Below are 21,637 nucleotides of genomic sequence, written 5' to 3' on the forward strand. Positions count from 1 at the left end.
TCTGTGGCCTACACCCCAGTCCTCTAGGCAAAAAAAAAAAAAGAGAGAGAGAAAGAGATGAGACTTCCCTGTGAATCAAGACCACCCTTGATTAATCTCCAGGTACTAGTCTCAACAGCATACTTTCTAGCCAACTTCTCAATCAAATATACTTTAAACAAAGAAAAAATGTAGGTAGTTGATATTAACATAATATTAAATTTGATATGAGAATAAATGTATAGTCTTCTACCAACAGATCAAATCATATTTGTTAGAAATATAAGATAGGTAAATCAATGCTATAGATGGATGGCAAACTTTTCCTGAAGAGAGAAACACATACTTCAGATAAATCATCGCTCATATTTATTGAAATTCCATAATCAAGTAGCAATATTTGAGAATGTATCTTTCCCCTTTGACAACTTTGATGAAGTATTTTTTTTCTTAAATTTTTTTTTAATTTATTTATACAAGAGCTGGGGTACGGGCCAGAGGTGTGGGAGGGTAAGAGGATTCACCAGGGATAGAGCAGGGATCAGAACTGGCAGATGAACCGAAAGCACTGCTGAGGGGAGCAGCAGGCAAGACAGGCGAGGTCTGCCATTACATGTGGGTATCTCCCTGGCCGGCCAGGAATCGAGCCTGTGCTGCCGAGGCTACAGACAGCTTCACAGCGCTGCGCTCAACTCACTGAGCCACCGGAGAGGCCCAGATGAAGTATTTTCAATAGAAACTTTTACTCAGATTTTATTCCTGCTAGTGAGAGGAAAAGTAGCAAGACAAATGAATTCAAAATCCACCCCATCCCCTTTTAACTACTTATTTACCTATTCTCTACAACACTTGAGGATTAGGTTAGACAGAGAGAGAGACAGAGTGATCTAGGAAACAAGCTGAGTAATCTAATACCTGGCTGAAAGACAAATTCTATCTTTAAAAATGAGTATGGTTCCTATCTACTCTGTGAATTCAGTTCATATTTCTTTAATGCAAAGACTGAATAAACAAAGTTACAGCATGAAGAGACAAAATAGTGAGTATCAACAAAGCAACTAAATTGGATACCTCACCTGTCACAGAGAAAAATCAATCAAGCCCAATGAATTTATATTGCGCACTGATTTATTTGGGAAAAAAACTGGAATACAATGCTTTTAGCTTTTTGTGTACTAAACATATTCTGCTCCATTGACTGGAAAGAAATCTTTAAAAAGGAGGGTCTCTGGGCAGAGGGCAAAAAAGGACTGAGGATTACTGCATCAACAGAAGCAAAACAAGATGGAGAAAAAAACAGTTGGGTGGAGAGGTTTACATTCCACATACAGAAGAATAATATAGGCTGACTTTTTACAGAGAAAAAAGTAACTGACAACCCTAAGAATAAAATAGGCAATAAAACTGGCAAGAAGCAAAACAGCAAGAGGATTAAAGCAGCCCTGAGAGTAGTTACATCCCACTAAGACAAGAGCGAGACAAATGCAAGTTTAAGAAAAAGACAAAAAAAAAAAAAAACAAGCCCCTCTCATTCTGAGAGAAGCAAAATGCAGCACCAAGAATACTGACATTCCTTACTTTGTTTTCATGATCATAAAATCCAAGAAAGATAAACTGGGCTTCAAATTTGTGCCACCCAACAACTTAACTCTAATTTCTCCATTAGACCAAGGAATCATACCTCTTTTTCTATTCTACTTTAAAGAGCAAGGATTAAATGTCCAGGATTATTTCACAAAATGTAAGGGTCACTGAATGTCAGTACATTTAACCTGGGTTGTAAGAGCTTAGTTGTAGGGAGGGAACATTATTCATCTCATCACCAAATAAACTGATATTTTATTTGGTTGTTTCAAAGGAAAATTTTCCAAATAATCACATTTTAAAAGTGAAAAGATATTCTGGACACCTTTCTAGAATACTTATTAAGGGCCTCCCGGATGGCGCAGCGGTTGAGCGCTGGGTTGTGAAGCTGCCCGCGGCCTCTGCGGCGCCGGTGCGATCCCCGGCTCCTCCCCGGCCACCGGAGGAGGGTCCCACATGGCGCGCAGACCTCTCCTGCCGCCCGCTGCTCCCCTCAGCAGTGTACTTCGGTCCTTCTGCCTGCTCTGCTCCCCGCTCTGGCTCTGGTGAATTCTCTCACCCTCCCGCGCTTCTGACTGTACCCCGTGCTTGTATAAAAAATTAAATAAATCTTTAAAAAAAAAAAAAAGAATACTTATTAAATTTTCTTCTCTCCAGTGTCAATATTGTAAGTGAAACAGGAATTGTTTGTAGCCTTTCTAATTTGGTGGTGATAATTCCTTTCCAACTCCCTACTCCTTGGGGGAGTACTTGAACAGTAATTCTTACATCTTTTGCCACAGGATACTCCATCATTCTGTCTTTATCACTATGATATATTTTGAAAATAACAGACATAGTGGTTAAATTAGTAGTTACAAAACAGTTGGAATAGATTAAAAATATCAATGGTACTGACAGAATTACTAATAGTTTTATCTTAAACTATGCATCATCAGGCATTCTTCGACTCAAAAGTGTGAAAGTTTTCTATAATTTTAATCCATTAGTATGGCACTGACCTTTCCTCTAAGTATTTTAAATATTGTGAGTGAAACTAGAATCACATTTAACAGTTTACCTGCCTCATAACGTCTACTTCATAAGACTATCTTCATTCTTTTCCCCCTAAAACTTTATAACTAGCTCTACCTTGCTCTAGTGGCTTCTACCATCCTATAATACAGTCTCTAGACAGAGAGCTTCAGTATATTTTCTTTACTTACCATAAACAGAAAATAGTATGTCGCTGACTTGATAACAGAATGTAGTAATATAATTCATACTTTTGGAAGGAGGACTAATATTTCAAGTCAACAACTTGGTAATAAATATGATTAGGAGCCAAGCAAAGAAGCAGAATATCCCAAAGTGTATACCTTTCAAAAGAAGACACAAGCAGGCTTAATCAGTGTGACATATTCAGATGAAAAATGCCATCATTTTTCTCAGATACAACTAAGTAACATTTTCAGCAGTATCAATTCTTAAAAGCATTATTTCCCTTACTATGTTTATACCAAACAAACAAACATTAAAAAGTTGAAGATAGCAATCAAATATAACTAATTAACCAAATAACTGGTTATTATTTCTTTATAACCAATTTTCATCAGTTCATTTTTATGAGTTAAAATTTATGAAAAATTCTTAGAAACAGCAAAATAGTCTTCAAGAATAACCTAAGAAGAACATGTTATTTCCATTTTTCCAAAAAGAAAATGATGTTCAGAAACAAAAAGTCATGTTCACATTACAGATAGTAGATCTAATATTTGAATGAAAGTTTTCAAAACTCCATTCCATAATTTCATCTAGAATTTCACCTAGAACTATGTACTTAATGTCTCGAATTATGTATTTAATACCTTTTTTTTAAGTTTTAACATACAATGTAATGTTTTGAGTACTAACATCATAGTCATATACATCAGGCATTACATTAATCTTCAAATATGTTGCTATCACCCATAAGTTCAGGAAGCAATACTCCTCTTACATGAATCATAAAAACACAAGCTAATTACTTTCAAACTATCCTTACATAATAACAATGATTACACAGTTATTATTCAACAAAATAAAATAACAGTTATTTAGTTACTTGAGCCTGACACTAATAAAACTCTTATTGAAGCAACTATTAAATAAGTTCTTGGAAATATATCAAAATGTTTTGTAAATAGCTTATTAGATCAAGCAAACGAAAGATTCAGGCAAAAAGGCCACGTACTCTGATTTCAACTATATGATATTTTGATTTTTTTTAATTTTTTTTTATAGAGGCATGTTTTATTTATTTGTTTGTTTGTTTTGTTTATACATGCACTGGGTACAGTCAGAAGCGCGGGAGGGTGAGAGAATTCACCAGAGCCAGAGCAGGGAACAGAGCAGGCAGAAGACTGAAGTACACTGCTGAGGGGAGCAGCGGGCGGCAGGAGAGGTCTGCGCGCCATGCGGGACCCTCCTCCAGGGGCCGGGGAGCAGCAAGGGATCGAACCGGCGCCTTAGAGGCCGCGGGCAGCTTCTCAACCCAGCACTCAACCGCTGCGCCACCGGGGAGGCCCATCTATATGATATTTTGGAAAAGCAAATATTGGAGGGCCTCCCCTGGTGGCGCAGCGGTTGAGCGTGGGCTGCAAAGCTGCAGCCAGCAAGGGTCCCACATGGCGCACAGACCTCTCCCTCCGCACCCGCTGCTCCCTCAGCAGTGTATTTTGGTCCTTCTGCCTATTCATCTCCCCGCTCTGGCTCTGGTGAATTCTCACACCCTCCCGTGCTTCTGACTATACCCAGTGCTTGTGTAAATAAATAAATAAATCTTTAAAAAAAAAAAAAGCAAACAACGGAGATAATAAAAGGACCCTGGTCACCAAGGATTGGGGCAAGAGGAATAAACGGGCATAGCAGAGTGGATTTTTTTTGGGCATTGAAATTACTCTAAATTATACCATAATGATAGACATAGGTCATTACACATTTCTTCAAACCCACAGAGTATACACAACCAAGAGTGAATCCTAATGTAAACTATGGACTTTGGGTGATAATGATGTATCAATGTAGGTTTATCAATTTTAACAAATGTACCTTTCTGGTGGCTGACATTAATTAAGAGGAAGATTATGATGTGGCAGGATGGTGGCTGAGGGCAAATGGGAAATCTCTGCACTGTCCACTCAATTTTGTTAAAATTGCTCTAAAAAATTAAGTCTATTCTAAAAATTCCCTGTGGCAGTTCTTATTTTTTCCTACCAATTGTTGTTTTATAGGTCCATTATTATTGATGTAGTAAAGAACATCTTTATGCATCAATCATAACCTTCAGTGAAACTCTTCTTCACATAGTCAAAGCTTCTTGAAATGCCTGCTCTGCTCTTTATAGCTGATCACTCTCTAATATAACACTGATATACTAAGTCCAATACAAGGAGAAAACTAGGTACTGGCAACAGACAGGGAAAGCTGATAGAGGCCAAGGAAGTAAAGAATTCCTAAAGTAGGAAATCAACAGGAAAATCCACAAGAGAGCAGAAAAGAGAAAAGAATTCAAAGATGCTCTGAATTCACTGATCAATGTGCAAAAATCATATGAAATTAAATTACCCTAAAATGAAAAACATTTTACAAACATCTTCTTTAAAAAAAATCTTTGTTGTCAATGACTCCAAAACTGGGATTGACAAAATGTTTACAAGGGATACTCCAGCAACAAACAAGATGATTTTTCAAGAGTTGACTGAGAATGTTACAAACATTTTTCAACAGCTATATAAAAGTGTTTATAAGTCAAAGAGCCACTACAAAAACCTAGCTCTTAGAATAAACTTTTGGATACACTTGTAAAGATTAAATTTTTTTTTATTTATTACATGAATATATACACTTTTTTACTTCTGGATATTCTTAATCTAAAAGTCAAAAAATGTACTGAATTATCAAAGTAAGCAACTGAGATTTTGAGAGAGTCATACAGTAATAACTGTAGGATGTGTGTGTGTGTTTGATTATTACTTGCTTTTCCTTATTGTGGTCATCATTAAGGATGTCAGGCTAGTAACTCAGATCCAAACATGTGAGCTATTTAGAAGCTGCTCTGGTGGCAAATCAGACTCATAAAAAAGGATTAAAGATGGTGCTGGCAGGAGCCACTCCCACCATCACCACCACCACCACCGGAGCACAAAACAATCCCTAGCATCTAAAATTTCAAGAGAGGCCCAAAGGCTAGAGTGCACCAGTGACCCAATTCAGTTAGCAAATACCAGATATCATGAAATGTTTAACGAGTTGATGAACTGGAGAGGCAGACCTCTCCTGTCTTGCCCACTGCTCCCCTCAGTAGTATATTTCAGTAGATCTGCCTGATCTCTGAATCCTGTCTCTGGTGAATCCTCTCACCACCCCCCCAACTCTGGCCTACACCCTGTTCTTGATGCATACATAAAAATAAACCTTTTTGGGGGGCGGCCTCCCGGGTGGCGCAGCAGTTGAGCACTGGGTTGCGAAACGGCCCGAGGCCTCTGCAGCGTTGGTTCGATCCCCGGTCTACGGGCAAGGGTCCCGCATGGCGCGCAGACCTCTCCTGCCACCCGCTGCTCCCCTCAGCAGTGTGCTTCGGTCCTTCTGCCTGTTCTGCTCCCTGCTCTGGCTCTGGTGAATTCTCTCACCCTCCCGCGCTTCTGACTGTACCCAGTGCTTGTATAAATAAATAAATAAACCTTTTTTTAAAGATTTATTTATTTATACAAGAACCAGGGTACAGGCCAGATTCCCGGGAGAGTGAGAGGCTTCACCAGAGACAGAGCGGGGAACAGAACAGGCAGACTGATGAAATACACTGCTGAGAGGAACAGCCGGCGCAACAGGAGAGGTCCGCTGCGCCACGTGGGACCCTCGATTGCCGGCTGGCCAGGAGCAGCACTGTTTACAATAGCTAAGCTTTGGAAACAACCCAAATGCCCAAAAATAGATGACTGGATCAAGAAGATGTGGTACATATACACCATGGAATATTACTCAGCATTCAAAAAAGATAAACACATGCAATTTGCAGCAACATGGATGGCACTGGAAGGGATCATGCTCAGCGAAATAAGCCAAAAAGAAAAAGAAAAATACCGGATGGTCTCACTCATAGCAGGAATCTAGAAAACTTAAATAAGGGGCCAGGAAAATGAATAACTATAAGAAAGTGAAAATCAAAATCAACAAAAAACTATGAACCAGAGACACTCTATGGGGGGTGGGGGCGGGGAGGGGAGGGATTGGGGTCAAAATAAGGGGGTTGCAATTGTATGGGGATATAAAAATAAAATTTATTTTAAAATAACAAATAAATAAATAAATAAATAAACCAGCGCCGCAGAGGCTGCGGACAGCTTCCCAGCACTGCACTCAACTGCCTATTTTAGGAGGCCCTAAAAATAAAGCTTTCTAAAAAAAAAAAGGGTGCTGATGAACAATGAAAAGAGTAAGGTGTAGCCCCTATGTAAGAAGTTTCCAATCTAACACAGTGTAAGGCAGAACCACAAATGACTACAATCTAGGCAAAGCAGAGCACATGCTGATGGTGAGAATAAAGAATTGGCATTCAGATATTTCATCAAAAAGACAAACTGTCTATTGCATGTGTTTATCTTTTTTGAATGCTGAGTAATATTCCATGGTGTATATGTACCACATCTTCTTGATCCAGTCATCTATTTTTGGGTATTTGGGCTGTTTCCAAAGCTTAGCTATTGTAAACAGTGCTGCTATAAACATAGGGGTGCAGGTGTTCTTTGGAATTGATGTTTCTGTGTCCTTTGGGTAAATACCTAGGAGTGGAATTGCTGGATCATATGGAAGCTCTATGTTTAGTAGGTCCAGAAATCTCCACACAGCTCTCCAAAGTGGTTGGACCAGTTTGCACTCCCACCAGCAGTGCAGGAGAGTTCCTTTTTCTCCACACCCTCGCCAACATGGATGGCGCTGGAAGGGATCATGCTCAGCGAAATAAGCCAGAAAGAAAAAGAAAAATACCGGATGGTCTCACTCATAGCAGGAATCTAGAAAACTTAAATAAGGGACCAGGAAAATGAATAACTATAAGAAAGTGAAAATCAAAATCAACAAAAAACTATGAGCCAGAGACACTTTTTGGGGGGTGGGGGGCGGGAGGGGAGGGATTGGGGTCAAAATGGGGGGGTTGCAATTGTATGGGGAATATAAAAATAAAATTTATTATATTAAAAAAAAAAGAAAATTCCAAAAAAAAAAAAAAAAAAGACAAACTGTCTAGAATAAAACCCAAGGTTATTACATAGGTGGTCAACAGGTTCTTGCTAAGGATGTTCTCAAGTTTCTCCCACTATATGTACTACTTCTACAGTAGATGATGTGAAAATTTTGAAAAGGAAATATGCTATTTTAATGGCTTACAAAAGATTTTCTTATATATATTTTATTTGAACATTTATTAAACATTATGTGACCTCACATAAATGCTCAAATAAAACCCAAAAGTTTCGCTATGAGATAGAAGTTATCACCTTCTCAGGTAGCCAGCCCTTCAAGATGGTTCCCAATAATCCTTGCCTCATTTCTGTGTGTAGTCCCCTCCAACTGGCAGCCAGGGTCAGCCAGTAAAACCAATAGAAGACATAAGAAATGAAGCTGTGACTTCCAAAGACAGGTCATAAAAGCTGTTGCAGTTTCCAAGTCTTCTTGATCATGCTCTGGGGAAGCCATTTCCGTAGAGTGAGGCCGGCCACATGAAAAACCCCTCAGGGAGAGGAGCTAACTTACCCAGCGTAACAGTCAGCCCAAATGCCCCCCACTAGCTACACCTCCAGCTGACATCAGACAGCAACCTCGTGAGACCGAGCCAGCACCTGGCACTGATGGCCCATAGCTATGGGATAATTAACATGAGATAATTAACAACTACTGTGTTTTTGATATGTTATGAAGCAACAGAGAACTAACATATCCCAATTTTACATATGCGGCTCAGAGAAGCTGACTTACCAACTATCATGTAGGACTGAGTAGAGAAACCAGGTCTGGAATCCAATCTCTTGGTTTTAGGTTCAGTGTCATTGTCATTAAATAATATCACTTCTCCAGCAAAATAAGTTATAATCCTATAAGGATAATCACTCCTATGTGGTTATATCACTGGCCCTAACATACCAGGCTTCCCACACTATAGAAACAGCAAATGCCCCTGTATACATGATGTGGTGGGACCTGCAATATGATTGAATCTGAGGTACTGCACGGTATTTTGTAGATTTTTGTTATCTTCTGAAACATTTCTTTTTTTTTTTTACAGTACAAATCTTAAAAAAGAAAACCTTACATAAGATATTAATAGCATTTTAAAACTAAATAATTACATTAGTGACACAGAACATTTATATGCTTTAGTCATTATTATTCAATCACAATATTCTAATCAGGATAATCATTTATATAATTTTAAACAGAATTAGTCACACCACTGATTGTTTATTTAAGGATTTGCCTTTTTGTTGTTTTAGGTTTCAATTTTGCATTACATACATTGGGTGAGATATATCATCAAAATGCTCATGATGGTGAAATCTTAAATTTCAATTCAGAAAGTGGTCACTATCTTGAAGGACAAGTTGACTGGCTCTTAGCCTATCTAGTCCTAGAGAGAGTCAAGAGAAGATATCCTTGTTACAGCCACAACTATGTTACTCTACCTTCCTTCATACAAATCACCACTTTAACACACACAATCCTACAAAATCAGTACAAGGAATAATGAACTTCACAAAGTCTAAGTAATTTAATTAAGGACACGAGCTATTAAAAGATCAAGTCACAAGAGTTCAACCTACAATGTTAGCTCCAAATTCCAGACTGTTTCCTTTTACACTATGTTTTAGCTCAGTGCCATTATTACACGTGGGCACTTTGAAAAAAATATCAGCACCCCAGAAATTCTGTTTAGTGATAATAGAAAATAAATTCACAGAAAGTTTTCAAGAAAATGGAGAAATTGATATTTCTCTATGCAAGCTGAAGTATCCTTAACCCCTAAGAACTCCCTGAAAAGCAAAGATATCTTGCATTAAACCACAGGAAACAAAAAAGAAAAAGAGATGGGAAACTTAAACCCACTCTGTCGCAATCACAGGGTCAGGAGAGAATATTTTACTCCTGACTCCATTCCCTGAACCTCACCTCCCCATATCTTAACCCCACTGCAGCTTTAGTTTAAGTAACAATTTCTTTGTGAAATCTTCAGGGTCACACAAAATAAAGTCCTTCATTTTTTAATCCATCTTTCCTTGAACTCTACCTCTATAATAGTACATGTTGCACAAGGCACTTATTTACGTATCCATCTCTCTCATTGACCCAAAGACTCCTTAAGGGCAGGCTACCTATCTTATTCATCCTTCTCATCATATATATCTTTGTATCCAGGGCCTTGTAGATAGAAGATATTATTGTTTGCTAAATCAAATGATTTTATGTTGAATATGGTTATTTCCCTTTAGATTCCTAGTAGACACTCCTTGAAATTTTTCAACTATTACTTTAAAAATGGGGCCTTTTTTTTCCCTCACAACTGAATTAGGTTGGAGAATAATATATGCAAAAAAGGCTACCTATGTTGAGAGGGAGACAGCAGAGAAACTCTGGGCAGGAAAGGCAAAAATGGGACAGTAAAAGGTGAGAATAGGCACAAAAAAATTTTAAAGGAGGATTAGGCAAACAAAGGTACAATCTGACTTTCATTCATAAGAAAATGTTTACAATGAAAGAACAGTGATTATAGGCAGCTGTATTTCCAGAACTTTGGAAAATCTGTACTGAAGACCAATGAAGTCAGAATTTCAGAGGAGGGAACATGTATATCTACTCTCTTCTCACTGCCTCACCTCCTATTCACTTCTTTACCCATAGCAGTTGCATTTCTGCCCACTCTGCTGAAACCAGTATCTAATACGCTTCTTACAATCTTCATCATCCTAGATAATTCAGAGCTTTAAATTTTAACTGGCTCTGGGGCCTCCCTGGTGGCACAAGAGGTTGAGCACAGCACTGTGAAGCTGTCCACAGCCTCTGCAGCACAATTTCGATCCCCAGCCAGGGAGCTACCCACATGGCACAGCAGCTCTCTCCTGACTCGCCTGCTGCACCCCCTTGGCAGTGTACTTTGGTCTATCTGCCTGTTCTGTTCCCCGCTCTGTATCTGATGAATCCTCTCACCTCCCACACCTCTGGCCTGTACCCCAGCTCTTGTATTCATAAATAAATCTTTAAAAATAAATAAATAAATTATAACTGGCTCTACTTCTTGAAACTCTGCATAGACTTTGAAAAGGTTCACTTTCAGGCCTCCCCTGGTGGCACAGTGGTTGAGCGCTGGGCTACAAAGCTGCCCACAGCCTGAGCAGCACCGGTTTGCTCCCCGGCCACCGGCAAGTGTCCCACATGGTGCGCAGACCTTTCCTGCCACGCCCGCTGCTCCCCTCAGCAGTATATTTCATCAGTCTGCCTGTTCTGTTCCCCACTCTGGCTCTGGTGAATTTTCTCACCCTCCCATGCTTCTGACTGTACCCAGCGCTTGTATAAATAAACAAATAAATCTTTAAAAAAAAAAAAGGTTCACTTTCTTTTCTCCCAGCCTCTCTGGCCAGTCCTCTTCAGCATCCTAACATCTTTCTTTTCCTTGGTGTGTCCCTAAAACTTCAATATTCTCTAAGACTTATTTTAGCCCTTTTCTCTTTTCTTTCTTTACAGTTCCTCTAAGTACTTTTATCCTTACCCATACCTTCAAGTACTCTCCATATGGTAAGCAGTCAGAAATTGTATCTCCAGCCTCCACATCTCTACAATGCTCCAAGATTCTATATCCAACTGCCTTCCAGATGCCTCCAACTCACCAGCGATATGCCCTATAAGCACATTAAACACAACATCCCCCTCAGACACGCTTCCTCTTCTCTTTTCACCCTCACTAACCAGAAGCCTGGGAGTCATTCTAGCCTCCTCACTCTCCCATTTCTTATATATTTGAATAGTTACAAAGAAAGTTACAGTCAATGTTCCCTCCTCCTAAATATCATTTCCGACCCATTCTCACTCATATTCCCATCCTTGTCTGAGCTCTCAACTCATGCACCATCTGTTCTGGTCTCCGATCTTGCCACACATACCCTCTCTCTCTCCACCCCATCCCAAATCTAAACAGCATACTGCTTTGACAATGATCTTCCCTGTCACTCATATTCTTCAGTGGCTTCCTACCAAACTAGGAAGTGCACCATACTTAGCTCTCCACTTTCATCTCCTTTCATTCCTAGCTTTGCCCTTCACACTCTAAAATAACTGATCTACATATAGTTCCCACTATGCTCTCATAATTCATACAACTACTCATGTTATTTCTACCTGAAAATGTTCTCTACTGCTTGTTAACCTCCCTACTCCTACTCAGCTTTCAAGACTCAGCTCAAACACAACCATTGCTGGCATCCCCATCAAGGACCAAGGGTTTCTGCTAGGCTTCCTCTGCACTTAAACACATCTCCATATGGCAAATACACACAGTACTCTAATTGTTGGTCAAGATGTCTATTGTCCTACTAGTCTACTAGCTCCTTCATTAATCAAGGACAGTAAGTTTTCATCTTTATATCTTCAGCAGTAGTTGAATGCACATAGTACATAGTTTAAAAAATAAAACAGGGCCTCTCCTGGTGGCGCAGTGGTTGAGTGCTGGGCTGCGAAGCTGCCCACATCCTCTACAGAGCCAGTTCGATCCCCGGCCACCGGTGAGGGTCCCACATGGCGCACAGACCTCTCCTGTCGTGCCCACTGCTCCCCTCATCAGTGTATTTCGTCAGTCTGCCTGTTCTGTTCCCCACTCTGGCTCTGATGAAGTCTCTCACCCTCCCACACTTCTGACTGTACCCAGTACTTGTATAAATAAATAAATAAATCTTTAAAAAAATAAAAAATAAAACAAAACATATTTAATGAAAGGGCAAAAGTTTCACCTGGACTTTGAGTATAGAAAGGAAAAAGAAAGCAAGATCTTAAGGAAGTATAATCTTCTATTATGGAGGTCCTGCCCATTAAAAAAATTAATATATGGCTATTCAGAGAGTACCAAGGTGACAAAGAAAAAAATGTTAATCATTAGACTAGGTAAGCAATAAGGGGGAAGAGTATCCAATGGAGCAGCTGACAAAAGATTACAGAGAAGCCAGAAATAAAGGTGGCCTATGAGTCAAGTAATTCATGGATCTAAGTTCATGAACAGAACAAAAGTTTGGCACTTTCCTCTCTCAGTTACTAGTCCTCCCCTTTGTCATTATTGTCCATATTCCTTTCGCACTCTTCCCTACCAAATGCCAGATTCAAAGGGTTATCATTCCCCTCAGTTGGAAGTATGAGTCCTGGCCAATGGATTAGTCTAGAATACAAGTGAGAAAAAGGGTCTTTATTCTTATGACCAAGATCTAAAGAAAAGAAAATGAAACTACTATTTTATACCAGATATTGTGCTAATTTACAAATACTCTATCTCACAGTAATCATGAATAACTGCCCCATAAGGAACTCATGTTCAAGTTCACACAGATAAGCAATGACAGTCTGCCCCAGAATGCAGGCATGACAGCCAGAGTATTTTGATACCCTTGACTACCTCAAAGTGAGAGGGTACACAGTCCAGTCATTCTTGGTTATAACTCAGATTTCATTATTCTCTAAAACACAACTATAAATGTTGGTTAGAATCAATAGTGTCCCTAATAAATAATGAGTACACGATGAGTTTAAAAAGCTTGGCGGACTGACCTGAAAAACTAAATAGTACTTGTTAACTTTATTCAGCATGACCAAAAAAAGGAACCTGAAATTAAATTTTTGGGTTCATAAGTTAAGTGAGGCTTTTCTTTAAGACTATTTTTCTCCCACAACAACAACAAAAATCACCAAGAATAAAAACTGTTGCTTTGTTAACTTGTCAGAACAATGACACTAGAAGACACTTGTGGGAAATGTGCTTATCTGACCAGGTGCTCATTTACAGTGTGCTGTCATTTGAATACAACATCATACTAAACCCTACAAACCAGAGCTTATGACAGAAATGCCACAAGCTACAGGAGTATAGCTAATATGCCTATAATCTACTGACAAAACACACTCCTTAGCAAAGTGAAACCAGATGTCTGGTGTGAAATCAGATGTCTGTGGATTTGTCTGTCTTGGCTTCCAGCAGTATTAGATACACTAAACACACAGCTTAGCTGTATATTAAACTCACAACTTGGCAAAATCATGACAGTTTGGACATGAAGCATCAGCATTTTTATTGTAATTCTTATAAATCAAAGACGTTTCTGAAATAGAAATCCTAAGTTTAAGCACTCAGCTAAATGTGGTAGTATGTCTTTCTCACTTTGGGAACAATGTCAGAGCATTTTAAACATATTATAGAAACTCTTCCCCTTCATTTTTCAAGCTGACATTCCTTAGGCAGGGCTGTGGAATGATTTGATAGGGGAAATCTGAACCACATCAGATGTCAGTTCTTATTCCAGAAATTCCAGAATCAGATATAAAGTATCGGGTATAAAAAGTGATCTTGATGTGAAGATGAAAATACCTAGGTTTAGCACCTTTAGGAAAAGAAGTATTAAATAGCTTTCCACAATCAAGTGGATGACCAAAAGAAATTGATAGGTGACCAGATAGAGAAACAGGGAGGGAAATTCATTTAGTGTCTATATGCAAGGCACTGTTTTTTGCACATTCTTTTAAACATTAATCATTGTTCTGTTTTGATAGAAGTTCAGGAACAAAGAAGTTTTAACTAACCCAAAATGGCAGCTAACAAAATTAGAGTCAGGATTGAAGTCCATGTCTAAAAGATTATATACTTCAACATAAGGATTTAGTGTGAAACAAGGAACAAGGGTAAATAACCAATATTATAATTTTAACAAATAATAAGATATGTACACAAACACACACATATGCATAACATATATATAATGTTTCATGTATGTAACAAAAAGTTGGAATAAACACTGATTATTAACAGTGAATTGAGAGTGAGTTGACAGGAGATTATCTACTTTTTATATCCCTCTAAGATTCAATTTTTTTTTCATTTATTTTCTTAAAGATTTATTTATATATGCATACAAGAGCTGGGGTACAGGCCAGAGATGCAGGGGATGAGAGGATTCACCAGAGACAGAGTGGGGAGCAGAACAGTCAGATTGACTGAAATATACTGCTGAGGGGAGCAGCAGGTGAGTCAGGAGAGATCTGCTGCACCATGTGGGTTGCTCCCTGGCCGGCTGGGGATTGAACCTGTGCTGCAGAGGCTGTGGACAGCTTCACCGTGCAGTGCTTAACCCCTTGCACCACCAGGGAGGCCCTAAGATTCAATTTTAAGTAACTCTTTTTGAGCTTACATAATCTTTATAACCAGAAAAAAAGATAGCTTTTCTCACATCAACAAAAAAATGAAGTTAAATATACAGAAATCCATGCAAGTGATGGTCTCATATTTATTATTCTTAAGCACATCAACTTTAATACTCTCCAGGTTTTCTAGTCTTGGGTTGTTTTTATGAAACAATAGAAAAATTATCTTAATCTAATTATTACACTGGTAGCTTTATTACACTGGAAAATGACTATAACATATATTACAGAACAGAAATCACCATGGCCAGTCATTCTTGAAATCCTTATTACAGGAAGTACCAAAAAGGCCAAAAAATAATACTTTTCTCCCAAACACTGTACAGACCTACAAACCACTAAGATCAACAGTATAGAGAGGGTCTTTTACAATAATGAATTTTTTTTAAGCCACAGAAAACTGATGCCAGGCCTATTCCAAAATGGCCATTTCCAACAGTCTCATCCTCACCAACCCATGAATCAAAGTGCCCAGCACTTTAGTGGGGAAAGATAATAAATACATGCCCGCTAAATCAATGAGCAAACCTATCGTCAATAAACAGTTATTTTCTTTCTAGTTTTTCACAGATTAAACCGTGTGGTCATCTGCAACTTGTACACATTGAGAAAGCAGGTTCAAGGACCAGGCTGTCAAAGTCAAGATGCCCTTAGAGAGCAATTCTAGTTTTCCCGTGTAAGTATCCAAGAATGTGTTATACTACTTTCTTGCTTGTAACTAATTTAAAATGTTTTGAACATTGAAATAGTGAGTGCACAAGGTGTTCACAAACTTTTGAGACAAGATACACTACATTTTGCCATTATGAAGAGAAAGGAGAGAGTGCAGTGTCAGGGAAGACATGGGGAAGAAACCAGAGTAGAAGGAATGTAAGAGACACACCTAAAAAATCACAGTAACCGCCAAGCATTCACGGAGCTGTTCCGCAACTTTTCAGAAGTGGATACAATGTTGGTGCGCTGGTATCTGTCAAATACCTTCCTCGTTCCATGAATGTGGGACAGTCCCAAAGAACTTCAAAGCATGATATTACTATTAACTTTAGCCCAAAGGATTTTATTGAGTCCCCTTGGAAAGATCCTTGGGAGGGAGTCCTGCTCGTTATCAAGCATAACTATGGTTATGCTGCCGTCTCTGAAATTAATCCAAGTTAGCTGAAGAGATATGACCCCTTTGGAGGGGTAAGTTCAAGATCAACTGTCCCAGTTAAAAAGAGGTGACAGGTAATGAGTTCCCTGTGAGGTCAACTGGCTAAAAGGAGCCCATGCCACACTGTCAAACTCCCAGCCAACTCTCCAGACTAAGTTGGGGGTGGGAGTGGAAGGCCTCGGGCTTCAGGTCTGTCAGCGACCCTTGGGTAGGCCTCAGGCTCCTGAGGAAATGGCCGAATTTGGCCCCCCTGGTTCTAGACCTCTCCCTGACACGCCCTCTCTCTCAGGGGTGTCCTAGCTCATTCCACCCCTGGACATTCCTTACTTACCCTTTCTCCCGCGCTTCCTCGGTGAGAAGGGGTAAGTGGTTATTTTGTGCCCTCGCCCAATTTGGCCAAAACCCTAAAAGTGAAAATGACAGACGTGTTTTAAAATCCTGGTGTTCGAGCCTTGGGCACTCCAACCACTGCCCAACGCCTCCAGGCCGGCAGCCTGTACGCACGGAGCTCCCCACACGGCCGGGGCTTGGGGTCCCCCTTGGGGGCGCACGAGATGAGGGGACGATCGGGGGCGCCCGCTAGGGGTGGGGGGTGGGGGTAGGGGTGGGGAAACGCGTGAGCCCGGAGCGGAGTGGACTCTGCGCCTGCACGTCGGTTTCCCCGGCCCCCACCCCGCACCCCCATCTTCACCCCCGTCCCCCCGCCACCCCGGCTCGCCAGGAGGAGGAGGCCGGCCCAGGTAACCCGCGCACGCACACATGCTCGGCCAGTCCGGGTTCGCGGCCGAGCAGCCCTCCGCCCCCCAGAAGCGCCAGCCCAGCGTGGGGCCGACTTCCCGGAAAAGGCCCCAAGTCCAGGGGTCCACCTAGGTCGGAGGCGGGGCGCCCGCACATCCCCCACTGCCACACGGCCCCACCGCCCCCCACCCGGCCCCCGGCGCCCGCCCTCCGCACCCGGTTTGCCGCTCAGCCAGGGGAAGTCCCCGCGCCGGCTCCGCCCTCCGCCGGCGGCAAGCCCCGCCCCCGCCCCGCCCCGCCCCAGCGCGCGGGAGCCCCGCGAAGCCCCGCCCCCTCCACGGGCGCCTGCCGGGGTTGTGCGCAAAACCTGGCCTAGATCACAGCTGCGAAGGATCAAAACAACACTCATTTAGCCAGTCAAAGTTGAGGACACATGCTCAAGCGCTGCACCTTCTGAATGGCGGAGGGAGCCACTAATAGCTGAAAATCATGAAAATGTGCCTTCTGCCACCGCCCCCCCTCGTTTTATTGGGCAGGGAAAGCATCCCAGCAGTGCTGTGAGCATGCAGGAGAGTGGAAAAGCTCCTATTAGCTCTCCCACCACTGGACACCCCCTCATTGTGTTTTTCTAATACAGAGGAAAGCTATTTAATTTTGCTGTCTTTAGGCAACCCAAAAGGAATAATCCTGGACAGGTGGTTTACTTTGGAGAATCTGGAATTTCATACCCAAGCTTTTGCCTCCAATGATATAAACTCTTAACAGCCTTCTCGAAACCTACAAAGGAAATGAAGCCAGGGCCTCCCTGGTGGCGCAAGGGGTTAAAGCACCGCACTTATGAAGCAATCCCCAGCCTCTGCAGCACAAGTTTGATCCCCTGCCTGCTAGGGAGTAGTCTACATGGTGCAGCAGACCTCTCCTGTCTCACCTGCTGCTCCCCTCAGCAGTGTATTTCACTCAGTTGGCCTGTTTTGTTCCCACTCTTGTCTCTGGTGAATCCTCTAACCCCCCCCGACCCCCCCCCCCCCATCTCTGGCCTCACCCCAGCTTCTGTATGCATAAATAAATAAATCTTTAAAAAAAAAAAAAAAAAGAAAGAAAGTGAAGCCAAAATTACTGAACGGACATAAAATCTTTCTTTCTTTTTTTAAACCTCTTCTCCCAACTATACCTCTTATTATGTCTGTCCTTATTATCCTTCAGGATACTGACAAACTATTCTGCTTTTCTAAATCATTTAGTACAAACATAAATATCAGATGTTCTCCTACTTCGGTTTAAAATAAATTCTAAAGGTTTAAGAACCTACTCAAAGACATAACAACTGATAACTAGACCTGTCAACTGGAACTCCTGGAGCCTACCGAAGAAAACAAATTGCTCCCCTGTGAATGGAATATGTGCCAGTTTTTTTTTTCCCCTTATTTGTCACTGAAATAATTACTGTAGAATAACCTCTTTTCTGCCACTGGTTAAGGTTTTAATTCCAAAGCCCTAAGCTGAGAGGAACCATTCTCATCAAACAGCAGCAGAACCATACTTGAAAATGGAACTGGGGTCTATTGGCACTGTCACCCCAAATTTAATAGAAGGAGTTCCTGGTCACTTGCAACTGACAGTCTGGAATAGAATACGCATGGGTAAACATTAAAGGCAGGTATAAGTGATTTTTTTTTCTTACACTAGTAAGTAAATAAGTGTACAGAAAGCTGCTAAGTCTGACATGACTGTAACTAATCTAGCAAATGTACTTAGAAATAAGCTGAGGGCCTCTCTTGGTGACACAGCTGGGCTGCAAAGCTGCCCGCAGCCTCTGCAGCCACCGGGTGAGGGTCCCACATGGCGCGCAGACCTCTCCTGCCGCCCGCTGCGCCCCTCAGCAGTGTACTTTGGTCCTTCTGCCTGCTCTGCTCCCCGCTCTGGCTCTGGTGAATTCTCTCACCCTCCCGCGCTTCTGACTGTACCCAGTGCTTGTATAAATAAATAAATCTTGAAAAAATAATAATAATAAGCTGAGCTAATATGAAAAGGCTACACACTGTGTGATTCCACTGACATTCTGGAGTAGCTAAAACTATGCAGAAAGTTAAAAGAGCTGTAGTTGCCAAGTTTTAGTAGATAGGGAGGAAAGAACAGGCAAAGCACAGATTTTTAGGGTAGCAAAAATCGAAATGATACTATCAGGGTGATACATGTGATTATTACAGAATGTACAACACCAAGGATAAACCATATTTGTAACAAATGTACCACGTTGGTGCAGAGAAGTTGATAATTGGGAAAGATGAGCAAGTATGAGATCAGGGATCTATAGGAATGCTGTACTTTCAGCTCAATTTTGCTGTAAATCTAAAACTTTAAAAATGAACCTTTAAAAATGAAGCTGTTGTAGTAAATCCTCAGACATCCCATTTTCTTCAGTTTCATCAATTAAGTTCTAAACTGAAATGTATTTGGTTTATGTACAGAGTTAAAATAATTCTATGAGTTTTCCTTGTATTAGAACTGCCCTCCATGTGTCATTAAACTTCTCAAGGAGAAAATGAATAATAAGGCGCAACATTAAATTATGGTAGGACATCATGTGTAATATTCAACCTGATCTCTAAGCAAAATTAACTTGAAATAAAGTTTATAAATTCTATGAATACATGTATATTTCAAATCTACTCACATCCATACATACTTACAATTAGCAAACAAACCGCAAGATACTGTGAAGTAAAAGTTCTCAAACATTTTGGTCCCATCATCACTTTACATTCTTAAAAATGATGGATAACTTTAAAGAACTTTTTTGTGAGTGGGTTGTGACTGTTCATATTTATTACATTAAAAATTAAAATTGAAAAAATTTGTTTAAAAATCGTTTTAAAAATAATAAATCCATTATATATTACTATAAACATTTGTGTAATTACTTTTAAAAACAGTGAAAGAAGTGGTCTTTTTAATATTTTTTGTAAAATCTCTTTACTATCTGATTGGAGACAGCTGAATTCTCACATTCTGCTGCTGTATTCAGTCTGTTGCAATATGTTGTTACAGCTAATGTAACAAAGAAAATTGGTCTTTATACAAGTTCATATTGAAAAAGGGAGGACCTTGCAAACTCTAAAAGAGTCTCAGTAACCTGTAAGGGTCCTCAGACCTTTCTTTGAGAATTGATGTTAAATAGCATTTCGCATTTCATGTTTTTAAATATCATATATTCCCTCACCAATCTGTTAACACCTGAAATTATAACCCTTCACTTATTCCAAAGTAAAACTGAAATTTGACAGCTCATATCAAACCAACACATTTCTGAAAATTTTTTCAAAGCTTTTACTACAGCAACTCTGATGAAATTGATATCCTATTTGAATACATATGAAAACATTTGAGATTCATTTATATCCCTCATTTCAAACACTTTGGGAAATTCTGAATATAAATTAAGCTATCTGGAAAAATAAAATATTGCCATAAAGTCATTAAACTTATTTTAGGTATATTTGTGATGAATGGTGTGTATCTCCTTTTATATACGTAATTTAAAAATGAGCTAAAATAAAACAAGCAATTACAGTTTTATTTATTACCTAAATAAATACAAGTTTCTAAAGTTGTGACCTTGAAATAAAACTTTAGACATATAAGCTTTCATTTTAACCACAAAGAAAATAATGTAAGTCATCACTTTGGGTTTTTTAATGCAATTTCCACTAAAAGAAACCAGGACAATTTAAAGGAATGTGTGACTTCAGGTCTAGGGCAGGATATATATATATATATATATATATATATATATATATATATATATATATATATATATGAGAGGAGATATATATATATATACACACACATATAAGAGGATTGTGAAATAGCTGTGCCCCTAGGCAAGGAATCCGTTCATAACAAATTATTGTATCAAAAGGTCACAGAAACCAAAATCAAAGGATATCTTTGGCCAAAGATGGGAAAATTTGAGCATCAAAAAAGGTAATAGATGTCATTGTATACATTAAAATCCATGAGTTCTTAAAAACATTCCAAAGGGGGAAGACCAAAAGAAACAAAAACAAAACAATCCACTAGACACTATTTCAAGGAACTAGGGCAAAAACTCCCTATTCTAAAGTCGTAAATTAAATGAGAGATTAGAATTTATACTTCCTTTCCTGTTTAAATTATATCTGAGAAAGTAAATCATTGTTGAGGGGAAGTTTTTAATATAAATAAAAATGTGAAAGAAATAGACTTAAGAAATTGCTATTTAGTCATCCTTTATGAGATGATCATTTGAGGCAACGATCTTCAGTAAATGAAACTTTAGAAGCAAGGTCCATGAGTACTTTGAATGGAGGGCAGGATGCTATTACATAAGCCTAATACTCTAAGGGCCAATGTAAATGGAACGCCAGACATCGTGTGCTTCCTGATGGAGAGCCCTCTGAAGCATTCAGCACATGTAAGAAGTGTATTACCAAAATAAAACAAAGACAAAAATAGAAACTAATCAAGATGTAAGGCTGACTTCCCACTTACAGGCTTACAGGAAACACAAGGGTTAGTAAAACAAGTTAAATGACACCACAAAGAAGGAAACAGATAAATCTAGAATGTGACACTCTGTAAAACAGACACAGTCTTGTGGCAAATTAATAAACAGATACTGAAACCAAAAGTGAGGCGTGAATCTTGTTCAGGTATGGATTCAACCATCACAACAGTAAAGACTTTTAAGAC

The 21,637-nt window shown here is 39.7% G+C and overlaps 1 protein-coding gene across 8 annotated transcripts in view; it reads right to left on the reverse strand.

Annotated features, from left to right (window-relative positions):
- IMMP2L (inner mitochondrial membrane peptidase subunit 2) overlaps nt 1–17,169 on the reverse strand; it is a 732,784-nt gene extending 715,615 nt beyond the window's left edge. For 2 of the 8 annotated variants that reach the window (XM_054692555.1, XM_054692562.1), the window contains exons 1-3: nt 17,123–17,169; nt 16,500–16,572; nt 2,769–2,921 (exon numbers count right to left, since the gene is read on the reverse strand). In XM_054692555.1, the coding sequence (XP_054548530.1) occupies nt 2,769–2,826 (58 nt within the window). In that variant the 5' untranslated portion in view covers nt 2,827–2,921; nt 16,500–16,572; nt 17,123–17,169. The other 6 variants (XM_054692558.1, XM_037511708.2, XM_054692557.1 and 3 more) reach the window with 6 other exon arrangements.
- Between the last annotated feature and the right edge of the window lie 4,468 nt (nt 17,170–21,637).

Source organism: Talpa occidentalis, unplaced genomic scaffold (assembly GCF_014898055.3).
Source record: "Talpa occidentalis isolate TD23 unplaced genomic scaffold, MPIMG_talOcc4v2.1, whole genome shotgun sequence".
Taxonomy (NCBI): Eukaryota; Metazoa; Chordata; class Mammalia; order Eulipotyphla; family Talpidae; genus Talpa; species Talpa occidentalis.